We start from the raw sequence: 17,997 nt of genomic DNA on the forward strand, positions 1-17,997 counted from the left end.
ACTGGGAGGAGGAGGGTGTGTGTGTGTGTGTGTGAGAGTGTGTGTGTATGTGTGTGTGTGTGTGTGAAGAAGAAACGGGGGGACTCTACCCCCTCTGGGGTACATGTTAGAACAAATTTGAGGGGTGTCATATTACACGCCTTGTGACAAGAGGCCGAGGGGAGGTGAACGATGAATTTACTTAATGAATTAATCTGCGGACCAGTAATGGCTCTGCTAACAACATTAGTCATCCCTCTTACATCTCTGTGCGGCCTTCCTCCCTCGTCTCTGCCTCTCACAATCACTTCATCCTCCGCCTTCTCATTATTCCACCCTATCTGTCCTCTTCTCCCTACAAATGAGCTCACTTGTTCCCTTTCAGTCAACAAATAAATAGTTTCAGGGTATTAATAATGCAGCTCTCTGGTGAAATCCAGTGGAAATGTGGCCTGTACTCCAAACAGGGGGTCTGCACACATTTAAAGTGCATATTTATTATTTTAAAACATCTTCAAAAGTGAAAAACACAACATTGCAAGAAAATAAATCTACACATTGGTCCAACCTAACATGATGAATTCATAATATAACACATTTTATCAAAAATATTTATTGGCAGTCCAAACTACACTATAAACAAACATGGCCTTTGTTCAATATATGTATACACAATATCATGGTCCACGTAAAACCTTAAAGTCTTCTCTGTGAACTAGTTTCAAAAAGTTTCTAAAATGTTTGGGAATTGTTTTTAGAATAGTTTTAAACAGATGATTCACTATATTCCTCATCCTGACTTCATACAGTTTTGCTTTATGCATTTAGAAGATAGTTGTGGGCTCACCCTGGCCTGAAATAGATGGACTGAATTTTAAAATGGTTTCTATTATTGTTCTGGGTCTGACAAGCTTTCATTGTTTTCAGAACAGAGATAAACTGATTCGTGATGCCTTTGTTTAAGAGGGTCTAATAGATGTGACTGTTTCTGAGTGTATTTATGAGTAAATTATTTATAAACCAATTTAGTTTAAACTATTTTCTGCAGTTGGTTCTGACTGGCTCTGGATTGGTTTTCTTCTTTGATTGCTACAATCCTTTCAGAGCGGTCTCACATTTCCCTCTTAATCTTTAATTTTATTTGATTGGCTTGTGACGGGTTTTTGATTCATTTTTAATCACTGACTTTTTCTCTAAATGTCTTATTCAAACCAGTTTCTGAGAGTTTGTTGGAAATTTTTTTAGGTTGGTTTTCAAATATCTTCTCAGCTTAAACTGAGATTTGATCATCAGAAGATTATTTTTGAGTTTTAAACTGTTTGTGAATGTGTTGGGGGTTTACATTTAAACTAGTTTCTTGATTTTTTTTCCCCCATTAGCTGTTTCTAATGATTATGCTGGGCTTCATAAACTTATTTGTTAAAGTTATTTTTGTTCTTCTGTTTAGTTTGGCTCCTTACTGTGTTTTTTGTATTGCGGTTAAATTGATTTGTGTTTTTGAATGGTGTTGAAGTGTTTCCTAATCATTGTTTGCACTGGATTTTACACAAGGTTTAGGCCGGTTTCTGCACCAGAAACGGACTCCTTTAACATGTTTTCAAATTTGTAAATAATCTGCGGGGAACTAATTTGTGTCTTCCCTAATGTGTTTGTAAATGCAACAAATAAATCCCAAACAAACGCCCGTCAATCTGGACCGGCATTACATTACCAATGACAGCAACACTGGGCCCTTTGGTTCAATACACAGATGCAAAATTGCAGTGTTTAAATAGATATTTAAATGGAAATGTATTGGGAGAGACAGCTGTTGGTATTTGTAGCCTGGAGTGCTCATTACAATGGGAAATGGGGAGGCGTGCGTATGGTGGTGGTGGTGGCGGTGGTGGGGGCGGTGACAACGGCAGCATGGCGAGCAGCTGTGTTAGCAAGTGAATGGTGTAATTACTGGCCAAACCTCTGTCATTAACCTGCATTGTCGAGTGCCACCACATCCGTTACCATAAGAAAGCCTTGATTAATTGACTGCAAGGTTAAAATTCAATTATGTGGTTTGGCAGTAGTTTGTAAATTAAATAATAATCAAGTGGGTAACGCAACGAGCAACAAAAACAACAAACGTCCCCCCGGTGAATCCGAGCTGTGGCAGAATACTTTGTTTTTTAGCTCCACCCGATATGAAAGCAAGATAAAGTTCACAGTAACACACAAAAAGAAAACAAACAAACAAACAAAAGAAAAAAACAGGTGGATTAAAAACATGACTTCAAACCAATACATTAACTCTTTAAATAAAAGCACACAGCCAAACAGTTATAAAGCGCTGTGGTTCTGCTTTATCTGATTGTGTGGATCGGTGTGTACACACACACACACACACACACACACACACACACACACACACTATGCTTGCTTCTCTGCGATGACGTGTTTGCCATCTTGTAGCTCGGTTTTGCTCTGCAGCTCGCATGGGGTCTCAGGCAGAGGGGCGGCCGATGAAAGCGTTGGCGGGACGCTCCAATAAAGAGCAGATTATCATAAGCGGCCATTGTCCACCTCCTGATTCTTTCCAACAATCGGCCCCCTCCTCCTTCACCTCCCCCCGCCCCCATTCCCAAAATGTTAATCTGCGATATCAGTGGCGAGGAAGCGTCCGGCCCAGGCGAGTGCAGCAACTTTAACATGGAAACTTAAAAAGAAAACAACAACAAACCTGACTAAAAGAAACGGATGCAGGGAAACGAGAAGTGGCCCGGCTCCTGTTTACCAACAAAATTAAACTTGCACGTCTTCAGGCGGTGGTGAGTGGTTTCACCCCTCTTACTCCCCACCCTCCCACCATCCCTCCCGTTGACTCCATCCACCCAGCTCGTTTTATCTGAAGATTCTCAGACAATGCCTAGAGGATCCCATTCCCTAATCTTCCTAAAAATCCCCCTTTCATCCCCACTGTTAAAGAATGTATGAAAGGCTGACACCGAGCTGCAGAAAAAGGAGGGAGGGAAGGAGGGAGGGAGGGAGGGAGGGAGGGAGGGTGAAGGGGGAAAGAAAGAAAGAAGCAGTGCACATCTGGGAGTGAGGATGGTGTCACTGTGCTGGACTGGGAGAGCGAGGGAGGGAGGGAGGGAGAGAAGGAGGGAGGGAGGCACAGCATTGGTCGCCTGTGCACGGCCCTTGCAAGTTGACTAATTAAATTGCTTTGCTGCTCAAACATTCAAATGGCCGAGGAGATTAAGGGCATGAGCGGGAATGGGAGTGTATACGTGGGGTAGGGGTGGGGTGTTAATCTGCGTTCTGACCCAGTTGAACCTCGGAGTCACACACACACACACACATACCCACACACCCACACACATACACACACCCCAAAAAGAAGCTCAAATCCTTTGTTTTGTCCCCTCAAAGGCAAGAAAAAGGCAATGGGTTTTAAAGGAGTGATCCCGAGATTTCTTTTCTCCCCCCATCGGGAAGAACGCTGCGTTTGCTCCTGAAGTGAATTCAAGATGACCACAAACACATTCCTCTGTGCGCCAATACAAAAACCCTTCGATTGAGTGTGAGTGCTCTTTTCATAACCCCGACAACAACAACATGAAAATGACCAAAGGCAAACTGAAAAAAAAAGGAAAGAAGAATAAAAGGAGAAAACAAAGGAGTGCATCTTCTCTGGGCTGCGTCTATCTCAGCTGCCATGAGCTTAGCTTACAAATTGGCTCTGTGATTATGGATAAACAATAGTCGCCATCTCTCCGCTCGACATTTTCAATCAGAATTCGCACACAGAGGTCTGGAGCCGCCTTCAGCGTAGCCCGGGTTTATTTGGGAAGATTCAGGAGGAGATCTGAGTGTGGAAGTTAATGCGGCCCCACTCACGCTTTCAACATTTCTCCTCAATATGCCAGAGCAGCATGAAAACGCAGCACCTGAGAAACAAAGTAAGAGCTGATTACAGCCGACAACAAACCCTCTCTCCTTCCATCTCTCAGCCTGTGAACCAGGGAGGGTATTATAGTCTAAACACTTTTTCTTCTCTCAGTGCTGAAAGATTAGACTGGTTATCCCATTAAAGTTGGTAAAATGCCATTCTTGTGTCTTTAAGCTCTCGTATAGGAGGTCAAGATGAGTCTGTCTGCGCTTACAAGGCGGGCACGGATGTAATCTGCCCAAAGTTACAATAATTAATGTTAAGCTTCTTCAGCAATACGTTTGTGAAAAGAACTGCCCCTGATAATATACTTAAAGCTGCACACGCTGTTTGTGTTGCCGGCGACAAGACAAGGCAGAGCCCGACGTGCATGTGTGTTTGTGAGTGTGTGTCGGAGTCCCAATGCCACTCACGTAGCTCAGCTTAAATCTTTAGTCAAACTATAAGCTGATGCTGCCACAATGCTGGATTAGGACGGCAGGCATGGGAAAAAGAGTGAGAGGCCGGCTCTGATGTGGGAGAAATATACACACAGGCTGATGCGGCCACAATTAGAGGCGACAAATGGGCGTAATCACTCTGAAACGAGGTGCAGTTTTATACCTTTTATGCTTCTTTCTTGTTTGAGTTGCACGAGACTGTTAAAGTCTATCAGGTCTTGGCTCATTGTTAGCCGGGATGGACTCTGAACTGAATTAAAGAATGCAGATGATGGATGACCACACGGTGGTGTAGTGGTTAGCACCTTTGCCTCACAGTCTGATATTCCAAAGTTTGAGTCCGGTTGCAGGCCTTTCTGTGTCGAGGGTGCATGTATAGTTTATACTTTACTGCTACCTCCAATATTTTGATGCATCTCAGGATAACAAGTGACTATCAATGACCCATAGGTGTTTATGTGAGTTTGTTAGACTGTCTCAGTGTGTCTGCCCCGTGACGGACCTGCTCAGTGAGTAACCTGACTTCACCTTCTAAGTTGGATGAAGCGGCATAGAAGGTGGCCGGATTCTGATTCAGCATGTAACTCCCATTAAGATGCTACAAGACAAAAGGTCCTTCACCGGCTCTCATTGATTCTTACTGTATTGAAATACATTTTTCAGGAATCTGCATTTCACCTAAGCGTGTGTTTCTCAGATTATTGTTTGCTTTTACTTCCTCCATTTAAACACGCACATGAGTGTGCTTTCTCATCACATTGGTTTGCTAATTCTTGTCACTTCTATAGATAACATTTTACAACATTAACAACATAGAGGAACTTCCTGTTCTTCACAGGTAAACGTACTGAATTAAACTGAATCGGGATATATTTAAGTATTCAGTAAACCTTTATAATGGCTATTCAAAGAGAGCTTTTTTTCCCGAAGTATTGGTAATACTGTATTATTGTTTACAACTTTATCACCTGTTACACACACAGTTCATATATTAACTTGTCTTAAAGCCTCAACATTGACTTCATTACTTTTATTATCTTTATAAATGTGAATGAGATCCATCACGGTTTGTATTTAGTTCAAAATGTATTTAATTTGTGAGTCAAATCTATGACATGAGTTGATCTACGACTTGGATCGTTGCTAATGATTGATGGTGAATGTTATTCTGAATTCATGCTGACAAATACATTTTTTATCACTTACTTCTATACTCATATACACATATAACCTCAAAAGGTTTCCAGCAATTAAAGAAAATAAAAGGTGATAATCATGGCCGCTTGTTAAAAACAAGGACAAAAAAGTTTTTAGGTGATTTTTTTGTTTTTATCAAAAATTACGACGGATTAAAAAAACAAAATCTTGAAATATTTCAGTCTGTATAGTAAATATAAAATCAAGTTAACGCAAAAGTGAGAACTCATTGTCATTGTCTGTAAATACAAGACACTCAGTGGAATATACATTTTGTCTTGTTTGCCACACACACACACACACACACACACACACACACACACACACACACACACACACACACACACACACACACACACACACACACACACACACACACACACACACACACCCAATATTTTAATTTATACAATTATTTTTGTATATTATTATACTATTGTATAAGATTTCTCAAGAGCAGTAAAAATAATTTTACAATATATAGGATTTGTTAAATTCTGCCAAAATGTTCAGCTTCAGTCTTAAAACAGCTTTTATTGATTATCCTTTTCTCTCTAAAGTCTGAAATCAAGTTCTAACTCTGACTTCTTTAATAATGACCTGTTTGCTGTGAGCTTTCAGGTATTATTATTTTAATGTTGCACTTCTTCCAACAGGAAAAATCTCGGAGTCAGGGAGAGGCCTTTTCACAGCATTAATTTAAAAAAAAAAACAACAACTATCAAATAGTTCACTAAAACGTGAATTTTAAAAAACCGAATTGATTGTGTCGTGGAAAAAAGTGTAACTGTGATGACAATTGCAGATGGGACAGTTATTTAATATTAAATATGATTAAATAGCATAAGAATAGCTTTTCATTGCATATAAATTCCATTACGACGGGAAAATGCAGGTGGTCCAAGCTCTGTGAGGAGGGTTAATGAAATACATAGATGTATGTATAGAGAGACATGTTTCCTGAGGAAATTATTAGCCGTCTCACCTTCAAACAGTGAACTTTATGGTGTAATGATGTACTTCTTGGCAGGTAAGAAGCAAATGAAAGAAGCTTCCACAAAGTTACTTCCACGGTGACAGTTACATAATTCAGCACGGAGAGGAGATATTACATCACTTAATCCCTGAGTATGGAAAAAAATGAAACAATACAATTAGATTAGTAAAAAAATTCCTGCAGGTTTTATGTGTGTACGAGTGGGAATTAGTGCCACAGGTTGACATTTAAGCCATCTAGCAATCCTCCACATGAGTCAAAGCGGCCGGCAGCCTCTTCTTCTATTTTTTTCTTTTCGTCGATGTGAAGGCATTGACAGTCCGTCCTGTCCCTTCTCTCAGATACCGAGGGGGATAGGCTGCATGTGTAAAGTACATTAAGCTCTTGCCGGATTCCTCCTTGTGCCATTCTCCTCTCGTCGACTCGCAGACACAAAGGCAGATTAAAGGAGCGTGCGCCATAAAAACCCTGTGTCAATCTTATCGGCTTGGAGTGCAATTTTTAAACATATGTTAATCTGGGAGAGCTAAAACTCATTCTCTGCTCTCTCTCTTTCTCTCTCTCTCTGCTTGTTTATCTCTTATCAAATGCGCAGTAGGTGAGGGGCAGCTTTGCGGTGCAGCTAAGTGCCATTATTTGGATAATTGCGTCCATTGTTGCGGGTTATATAGCTATTTGAAATGGGAGGTGTGTGTAAATAGGTGCAGGGGCCAGGTAGGGGGTGGTTGAGATATATTCAAACAGGGGCCAGGGGATTTTCTGCGAAAGGCTACATGACGCATTTGAATGCTTCTTCATAGCCAAAGCTGAATTTTCAATAAGGAGCGTTTGATATGTTTTTCTGAGTAACAATACCTTTAGAAAATTACAATGCCAAGGTCAGAGGCATTACATGCGTCAGTAGAACCGCACTGAATCCTAATAGAAATTAGAGGCCTATAATGACACTATTAAAGCTTTTGAGTGCGTCTGGGCTGTTTTGCATTTCTAAACGCAGTGTGCAAGAAGAGCTTTCTTAAGTTTTGACAATATTAGCAGCCGGGTTCTGGTGGAAAAGACTCATGCTTATGTAAACGTATCCAGAAAGTACAGATTTTCCTCTGCTATAATCAATAAACTCTTCTGAATATTGGCTGAGTTGCAGGAGGTGAAACGCTCTCCTAATGTTGCATGTGTGAAGGACAGTGCTCCCAGTGGTGCAAGAATAACAAGTTCATTAGTCGAGGGGGGGGCGCCGTAGGAATTCAAATTCCCCCCCGACCCCGGCGCGGCCTCTCATTGGCTGGCTGCGTCGGCATGGCGAGACTCATTAGAGCCCAGCAGTAATTAAGAGTTGTTAGAAAGTGAATTCTCCAACCGCAGATTAGAAAATTAAACTATTTACTGATTACATATTAATAGAAGACAACAATGGCGCTTGCCATAAGCTTGGAAGGCAACCAAGGAATAAATCTGTGTACTTAATTACCATAAACAATGGGGGCATAGAAATGGAGTTTTATGCACACTCCCTCCTGTAATGTGTCTGATATCAGAAGACACTTGACAATTCTTGTTCAATTATCTCTATTATTTAATGTGCTGTGAACTGCCTCTGAGTAAATAAATTAACCACCCCAATTACTTTGGATTCATCTGGGGAGGGCTGCTGCGTAATAGAAAATGCCGCAGAAAGCTGCATTGTGCCCAAACCGAGGGAGAGAGGGAGCGAGGAGGAGGAGGAGGAGCAGGAGGAGGAGGAGGAGGAGGAGGAGGCAGATGTGTGGAAAAAAAAAGAAGGGAGGGGGTAACTGTGAGAACGAATGTAGAAATTGAGATTCACAGGGATAAAAGAAACAGAGCAAATACAAAGTGATGCAGAGCGGGCTGAGAGGGAAAGGGTGAGACTGAGATGAGAAAAGAAACAAGCTGAGCGAGGGAGGACTGATATGAGAGCCAAGGAAAAACCAAAAAGTGACAAGCTCGGCTGCATACAAATAGGAGCCATGCTAAAAAGAGAAACAATTAAAAGACTTTACTCATTGCGAGAAACATGATGAATGAGAGCAAATTGACTGTAAAGGGGGAAAAAAAGAAAAGAAAAGAGCAGTGAAAAGCAGCATGTGATATCAAAGGAAAACCACAGTGGATCTTCCCAGGCTTTCTGCCGGTGGAGCTCAGAGATGAACAATCAGTCATGGGTCAGTCGGTCTGTCTCTTCACATCTGCCCGTCAGTCCTGCAGCGCGCTGCGCTCCCACAGCACCGCTGCACACTGAGCTCACCCAAACTCACCTCCGCAGGTCTGGATCACATGATGCCCTGCTACGATTACTCTGCACATCCAGCCGGCTCACAAAGTCGCTCAGACACGAAACCGCGCTCGCAGAGAGAGACAGGTCAGTGTGGAGGAAAAGTTAATGAAGCACAGTCACACAGTGCTTCAGAAAAGAAATCCCTCAATACACGAATGCTTCGCTATCTCTGCGACGTCCGGTCCTCCGTGCCTCTCCAGTCCTGAAATCTTCAAATGAGTCACTTATTATCTAATCTTCCTCTGAGATCATGAATGAACTCTGGCTCAATTAAAATACCAGAAGATTGTGACAACACGTTTCTTAATGTGCTCATTTTTCCAAGAAAATCCTTCTGCTAAGTACAAAAAGCTTGGCTGACTATTTCCTTCTACAGACTGCTATTTCAGAAAACTCCTAAAGTTCATTCCACAGATCACGTGAACCTGAGTACTACATCATGTTAGTAGTAAGCAGACTGCACAACTTCAATCTGTACTTGAGAGACATGACATCTGATATGAAGCAAACAAATCTGCAAGAATAACAAAGTATTTCTGTGTCTCACCTATCGACAGAAAAGTGAAGCAAAGCAAGAATCAAGCCTTTGTTTTTAAGGCATTTAAGCACAGAGAAGTTGGAGCCGGCGATACGATTGCAGATCTGGGACCATTAGGTCAACTTGGGATCCCAACTGTGAGTTGTCACTACTGCAGGACTGTAGGAAAACTTCTGGTTGATTGAGAAAATTAAAGAAGAAATAATGGACAGAGAAAGTAAACATTAACAGCCCAAATAAAGTTCCTCTACATACACAAATTGGTACGCGTGTTTCTAACGATGTCATGTGTCCTTTTTGTTTGCATGGTTGTGAATCAATACATACATTAGAGGGCAGTGCACGTTGTTGGTTTCATGTGAGATATTTCTAATCTAACCATCACTGGCACAGGTTCAAAACAGCTAAAATATGGTATTTGAGTCGCTGGTAGTATTTAAAATTGAGTGTGGTCATTTGTTGCCTTATGTTTTCAATGTTAAAATGTTCACACAAGTCATCTGAAACTTCTTGTCCTGATGTGACGTAAATTTGTTTACATCCACACACACACACTTTCCTCGAAGAGAGCCTTATTTCTGTTGTCTTCTTTGTTCCTTTCATATGCGCTATACTGCATAACACTGCCGCCACAGTTCATCAGTGGTATTACTTTGTTTGCTACACATTCAGAGACTCCCTGAAAACTATCCAATTACACACGTAATGAACAAAGATGGCGGACAGAGGTCTGTGTATTAAGCATCAAACTTGAGGTAACAATATTAGGAGGCATAATAGAACCACCTGCTTTATTATTGTGTGGTTTCCTCTTCTGTAGCCCTAAACCCAACAAACCATGATGCACTCTGAAGTCCGGACCAGCGGTTTGAGGTACAGTAGCTACTCTGTCGGATCAGACCCTGCTGAGTCTCAGCTGCTTAAGACCTCGTCATCGGTTCACCACTTTTCCTTCTACAGACCAATTTTGACAGAAACTGACCACTTTTTGTGCAAGAGCACTTTCACTTTCGTATGTCGGCGCGAGTGTGAAGGACTGGAGACCTGTAAAGGGTTGTAGCCTGCTTTTTATACAATGTTATGTGGGAAAAAGTGAGAAGTCATCAGTCCATCACAGGACAAAGACAGAGTTACTCATTATCCTCAAATTCTATTATTACAAATAAAATATAAAGGTATAATATTCTATGTAGGAACACTAATGAAAGCATAAGCACCCAAACATGCTACCTGATGACAGTGACGTGATTGTTTTGTGACTCTCCCCTCTGCTTGAGACATGTGATGAAGTATTTACCAGCACAGACAAGTAAAAGAGCCTGAATCCAGATCTTATCTGGTCTTAACTAACTAAAGACTTCAGGACTGTAACAGTGAGCGCAAGAGATGCTGATATGGGTGAATCAGTCTAGGGTTTCTTGGGGCAGGGACGCGGGACGAGCAGAGGCAGCCGATACACATCGGTGGCAGATCTCAGAGACGGGTGTTGGGTCACACAGGTGAATGATTAAGGAGGCGGTGGGAGACAAAACGTTTTGGCCCACGAGCAATCTAATGCCTGTGTCGTGTGCAGCCGGGTGCAAACATGTCGCAATGAATAAACCAGTGAGCTGTGCCTAAAAGGAGCGGCGGCAAACTTTCACGGAGCTCTGCTGAACTTTAATCTGTCTGAGCCTGTGTACAAGTAAACGATCGTCACACGGGAGGCCATATCAGAATATTTAATAATGAGCACATGTTAGGCGGGCACAGAGAAAAGGTTGAACAGTTTTACTTTACTCTTAAAAATAAGTACAATACATTTGAAAGGTTTTTACTTTACTGATGAAAAAAATGTCCTGAACAATATTTTGTCTTTCATGTCAATATAATATTCACGCATTATCTGTGCATCAGGTTTTTCTGTGGACAAAGGAAAATAATCCAATTTAAACTGTAGGATGTCAAATACCTTTAAGAAGCCAAATGGACAAGCAATTCACCCGACAAGGCCAAAACATTACAGCCACCTGCCTAATTAATGTGTAGATACTGTTTTTGGTTCCCATACACAAGACACTGTGATGTGCAGGATTCTGACAAGTTTCTATTGGAACCACCAGGAACTTCTGCAACAGTTTGAGTGTGTTGGATCAAACTACACGAGTCAGGTTTTGCTCCTTGGACTACTTTTGACAGATAGTAACCACTTCAGACCAGGATAGGCCATAAGAACATACAATTTCCCATTTTTCTGCCACTAAAATATCACCTGTGAAGACAAAATGCTCATTTACTGGCTGACAACAGGCATAATAAGTGACATTAATGTTATGGCTGATGGGTGTATTAACAGATAAAGGGTAATAACAGTGTTTTGGACCTTTGCATTCCTGCCAGCAGCTACCTGAGCAAAACTATCAATGGTTTTCTGGTAGCTAGTGGTAATTTGTGTCCCGTAGTGAATCCGAGGCTCTGGTCAGATGTGAGGGATCAATAGTGGAATTTTTTGCTTACAGCCAATCAGCCACAACTTCAATCAGGCACTCGGAGTGCAGAGAAAAATATCTATCATCTATGACAGCATATAGAAAGGTGACCTCGGTTGCTGAGGTGATAAAGGTTACTTTAGTGACCAGCTGTCAGCAGAGCATCTCAGCCTGATGCCTGCAGACTCCGGCCTGCAGCTACAATCTATAACCTATTGGATGGGTCTTTGAGAGAAGTGCTGCAAAATGAGATATGGAAACAGAAATGCACTTTTTCAGAAAGTGAGCAAGCAGCTCAACACTGCAAGGTAACTTTTTATTAGCCCACTTTTTTATTGAGAGTCTGATGCTAAATGTCACGGATGGCACCACTTCACAATTCATAATGAAAGAGTACAAATTATGGTCATTTTCCTGTTTCTTCATATTTTCGCTAAAACTGGTAAGTTTTATAGGGTCAGATCTACAAAATTTTTGTACGTATAGAAATGAGTGAAAACTTGATATTGCGTGCAGACAAGCAGACAAGTAGATGATACTAACAGCATATGGACCTCATCTCAGTACATTTACCTTTAATTTGGAATAATTGGTGTGTATCAGATTGTTCAGTATATCCAGATGAGTTATTGTAATAGATTAAGGTACAGCACATAATGTGATTTGCAACAACTGAAAATGGTTGCATTTTTACTTTAGTGCCTGTTTTGAGTGAATGAAGAGGAGATGGAAATTGGCTCAGCCTGTAGCAGAGATGATCAATATATAAAATCAGAATAGCTAAATCCGAGAGAAATGCAAGTGAAGCACTTCAGTGTGATTGATTATTTTGTTGATCTATCAAATCTGGGAGACGCCCCCTTCTCTAAGGCCTGCTTATAACAAGCACACAAATATACAGTGCATGTATCAGAAATGACTGTCAAATGTCTCCACCGGGTCTTTAGTGGTATTTCATCAGGGACCAAATGTGGCTCTTGAAATGTCACGGTGTATAAAACTTATCGGATCACACGGATAGACCCCGTGTTGACTGGTGGAAAGCACATTTTCTCAATTTTATTCCCCACTCATGTAACGAGAAGGTGAAAAGCGACCAAGGTGAATTTCTCTTGGTGATATCCTTTTCATTACTTTGTCCTCGCCTTCCAGTTGTCGCTCTGCTCCTTTTCTAGAGAATCACATTTTCACGAGGTGATGGCAGATGTGTGTGTGTGTGTGTGTATATATTTATATAACTATAGAAAGAGAAATCTTTATGGCTGAAGGTGTTTGAAAGTAAATAACCTGGCGTCTTGCTGGCTACCGGTCGCTTTAACAGTGGGTGAAGAAGAAGAAGGAGAAACAGCCCTTCAGATTGACACAATGGCTCACGCTCCTACAGGGGGAGAGGGCACAGAGGCAGGGAGGGAGGCGCAGAGGAGGAGCACAACAAACACAGGAGCGATAGCCTCGATACTCCCCCCCCCCAAATGGGATGAAGAAGGTGAGCACAAATCCCTCCGCCCCAGTTCCCTTCGCTTAAACACCCCCCACCCCGTCTTCTATCCGCCCCCCTCAGGTGTGAGGCTTTTTAGGGGATTTTGGTGGCTGAATCCACCGAGTTAGACGTTGATATAGCAGAGAGAGCATGAGAGCTGCTGCAAATTACTACGGCGAACAGAACATTTGCAAACATCAAAATTTTACAATTGCTGTTTTTTTTTCTTCCCCCTTCCGATCCAACAGCATTCTTGGGAGAGGAACGGGACGGGTTAGTATCACAAATGGGACGCTATTCTCCAATTTCAGTTAGGGACTTAACAGAGCCAAGGCCCCTCTTTTGGCTCGGCACACTGTCTCATGTCTTAACAAGGCTTTACCCCCGGCCAAATCTTAAATAAAAACCTTCCGAATCCAGCTCCGTACGCCAAACCAGATTGCACTTTGTATGTGCGGGTGTTTAAGCATCTATGTGTGTGTGTGTGTGTGTGTGTGTGTGTGTGTATTAGATTTGTGAACTGTGTCACTGCTCATGTTGTGTTTCTTCGTGTTTTTTTTCCTCCTTCTTTGCCATTTCTTTGCCTCTCCCTCTCTCCTCCCTTTAACTCACCCCCGTCATTCCTTATACAGCATATCAATGAAGGCCAGATATGTACTAGGGGAAGGAGGGTGTGTGTGTGTGTGTGTGTGTGTGTGTGTGTGTGTGTGTGTATCCGTGCATGGCTGAGCGCACTGTTCAATAGTGTGGAGGCTGGCTGGCTGGCTGGCTGGCTGGCTGGCTGGCTGGCTGGGGCCGTGGCTGGCAAACGGCTGCAGCGGAGACTTCGGCTTGGGCTCCGCTATCGCACCCAGTTATCGTTTCCCCCATGAAGGGCTCCCTTATCACCCCAGCCCAGAGAGGTCTCCCTTCTTCTACCATCCCCGAGACACACTCCCCTCTCCTCCCCCTCCCGTCTCCTCCCTCACTCCACCGCCCCCTCCACCTCCATCCCCTCCTTTCATATCCACCCAGCGCTCCGTCGCGCAACATTCAACCAAGAGGGAGGGAGAGGGGAGGCTTCAAAGATTCTCCCTCGCACACATAAACACACACACACACACATACACGCATGCACAAACTCCCCGAGTGTACGTTGATGTGTGTGTACGTGCGTGCGTACGCTCAATTTGCCAAAACAGTTTTTCCAGTGTAATTGGGCTTGGGGTACCTGTGTCCATGAGATAGCGCAGCCTCTTCTCCACGCGAGCTGCTCGGGCGTCGATGTGCCTCTGCTCGCTCTCCAGTGCAGACAGCTCCCCAACCACATACTGACTGGTGTCTTTGAACGCCTTCTGTCAACCAGGAGAGAGAGACAGAGAAGGAGAGAATAGTTACCAGAAGAAGGGAGTTGTGAGACATTGCATTAAAGAGAAGGAGGGGGAAAAAAGGGATACAGGATAAGAGGGGATGAGGGAGAATATATATATAAAAAAATGTAGATGAATAGGAGAAAAAAAGGTGATAAAAGAAAGGAAATTAAAAGAATGCACATATGGGGAAAATATGCACAGATGTGCAGAGTCCGCTAATCTTCCTTACTTAAAACAGGATTTTCTGTAAAAACACCAACAACTGTTGCTCTGTGTGACATTTCTGAATTTCTCATCTTCAAAACCTCTTTGTTGCTCCTCTTATTGTTCACATATTAAAGAACAGAAGTTTTCAATTAACATGATTACACGAGTGTGAGTGGAAACAAATTCACTTGAATTTTCCATATTTGAACTGTTTCAGCGTAAAATCTGCAGTGTGGTGAATGTTATGGGAAATTAATAATTTAATGCAGAAAGAAGTTACTTATGACCATAAATTATTATAATGTAAGTGTCTGGAATAGATTTAATTAAATAACCAACCACCCAAACAACCAAGCAAGCAAGCAACTAGTTCAGGAAAGATTAACTGATCCTCCTCCACTAAACAGGAGTTTAGTGATATAGCAACTTAGCTGCTCTTCAATACTTCAAATTAAAGCTTTGGTTAATGCTAACAAGCGACTCAGTATTCCCACCATCATAATATTTATTAATGCTAGTGAGCAGGAAAGAGAGAAACAGCAGCTCTGCAACTGACAACAGTAGCTCACTCAAACCTCTTAAATCACGGTTCCATTACCCATACCATAATTAACTAAAATTAATAATTGTAAAATGATTTATAATAAGCTCTCTATCAATACAAAAATCTTTCCATTATCATCATAGTATTTAGTTACTAATCTCTTATTAAAGAACACAGTGACATTGCTTTCACTGACCTGCTGCTTCCATAGCTCAGTGTAAAGTAAATCAGGCTTCCCAGCACTCAGATTCACGGGGAAACTGCAGGTTTTGCTTCACAGGTGTTACAAATGACACAAGCCGGAGTCCTCAGGTTAGAGGTAGATACCTGTGTGAATATGTGGTGCGTATCGAGTGTTTGGGGGCTTGTTCACTTTAAGTCCCTCGATGATAAAAATCACTGATACTGAAAGAGGGCTGGTGAGAAAAGCAGCAGTCACATTTGAGGGGCTTACTTGCATGAGGAGACGCATGCGACAGGTGCGGACTGACTGAAACCTTAAAGGTAAGAAACACCTGCACCGTTATGTTTCAGCTGCACTCGCAGTACACTGACGCAGTCACACAGGAGGATTTATCGCTGAATAGTCCGTCAAATCCTAAACAGCACTTCTGATTATCCGGTTGTAGCGTTCAATACTCAATTCAGAATCAATACCTATATTCATGGTGGCTTAAGCCAATAATCACTCGCTGACCTTTCCCCTTCTCTACTATCAGCTTATCTTTCCAGGATACTGCACACACCTCGCGCCTCTGTCAGATTACATCATCAAACCAGAATTAGGGTTGGACAGTGTTTGATGATTGGCTGCTATTCATCAATACGCTGATACTTTCCAATTCTTTTGATCAGTGAAACACATCAAATCATGTCCCGAATTAACATATTATGATGGACATTAAAATACAATGCTGATAATAAATCAGCCAGAAACTGGTTCAAGTCACTAGTTGCCTAAAAGTAATGGAGTAACTTTACTTGTTTATTGAAAGTGGTAACTATTTAAGTCGGAGAATTATTATTGTTTTAAGTTTAATAGCTTTAGGAAAACTTTTCCTAATAATGTGCACATAGCTGCTGTATTTCTGAGATTAGCTGTCTTGATAAGAAATTTGCGCAGGATCCTTATGATCCTTTAATTACTATCAACAGTGCATCATATGCAGATGCCTCCATTGCAGAGAGCAAGAAATAGAAGTTTAAGCACGCCCTACCAGAAGGATTATTGTTTCACAACTCTCAAAATTTTCTGCATCCTCATCAACCTCCGACTACTCGTCTTTGAAGCTGTGTTCAGTTCAGGTTTATCTTTCCACAAACTGGACGTTGTACCTGCAGAACATCAGAAAGCTGCATTAGGAGCTAATAGAGGTGTTTTCTCTTAGTGGAGTTTTAGTTTCTGAAGTATATGAATAGATGTACTGCATGTAAGTCTTGGGTTTGTAGTGAAGTTCTTTAGAAATACTGTACATCTTCTGTACTTCCAAAAAGTTCTATCAGTTAGTTAGGAAGATGCTTCATAATCTTGATGTTTTGAGCTCAGTTAAAAACAAACAGTAAAATTAAGGAAGTGGCAAATATTGAAAATGGACGTTGTTTTGGAAAAAGGCGTAAAACCTCTTACTCATTGTACTTTTTATAGCCACAAAATCAAAATAAATCCAGTCTATCTAGTAGTAAAAGGGTAAAAAAAACGTCCACACACACCTGCTGCCATTCCAGATGAGGTCTTTCATAACCACACACAGACACACACACACACACACACACTCACACACACACACACACACACACACACACACACACACACACACACACACACACACACACACACACACACACACACACACACACACACACACACACACACACACACACACACACACACACACACACACACACACACACACACACACACACCAATCACTCAATAACCATAGGCACCTAATACACACTCCATTTCTGACCCCTCTTCACCTCTGTTTCCCGGCTGTTTGCTATTCTTCAGAGAGGCTCCTCTGAGTAAGGAAAATGTTTATTCAAATTCACTACTGAGGATGCATCCGAAAAAATATCTCCATTTTATTGCTGATGCACTTCATTTTTCTTAATGGGAAGAAAAACTAGTGAGCAGGAGAGAAAGTTTTTTTTTTTTTTTTTTTCATTCCACCCATGCCAGCACTTTCTCCTGCACTCTCTTACCAGTATGTGGGTGTGTGTGTATGTGCACGTGTGTGTGCTGATTCCCAGCAGCCTCCTCCTCCTCCTCCCTCCTTGCGCGCTCTCGCTCTATCACCATATTTTTCCTTGGCAAATCAATTTTACACATGATCAGCCCACTCCCCTTGCCGCGCTCGGCCCAGCCGTAATTAAGAGGAGGGAAATTACCATATATATTATATTAATGCAAACATCATTCAGCAGGTAATTCTTGGCTGATCGGGATAATGGAAAGGTTGAACACCCATTAACCCTGGGGCCCAGGCACTGGGAGGAGGGTGCTGCGGGTCTGTGTGTGTGTGTGTGTGTGTGTGTGTGTGTGTGTGTGTGTGTGTGTGTGTGTGTGTGTGTGTG

At 42.0% G+C, this 17,997-nt stretch overlaps 1 protein-coding gene across 1 annotated transcript in view; it reads right to left on the minus strand.

The window, feature by feature from the left end:
- The window catches only part of ehbp1 (EH domain binding protein 1), a 187,637-nt gene that overhangs the window by 32,351 nt on the left and 137,289 nt on the right, over positions 1-17,997 (minus strand). Inside the window, 1 exon segment of the mRNA XM_080481503.1 lies at positions 14,528-14,651. Within this exon segment, the coding sequence (XP_080337629.1) occupies positions 14,528-14,651 (124 nt within the window).

This window comes from Lipophrys pholis, assembly GCF_963383615.2.
Source record: "Lipophrys pholis genome assembly, chromosome: 15".
Lineage (NCBI taxonomy): Eukaryota > Metazoa > Chordata > Actinopteri > Blenniiformes > Blenniidae > Lipophrys > Lipophrys pholis.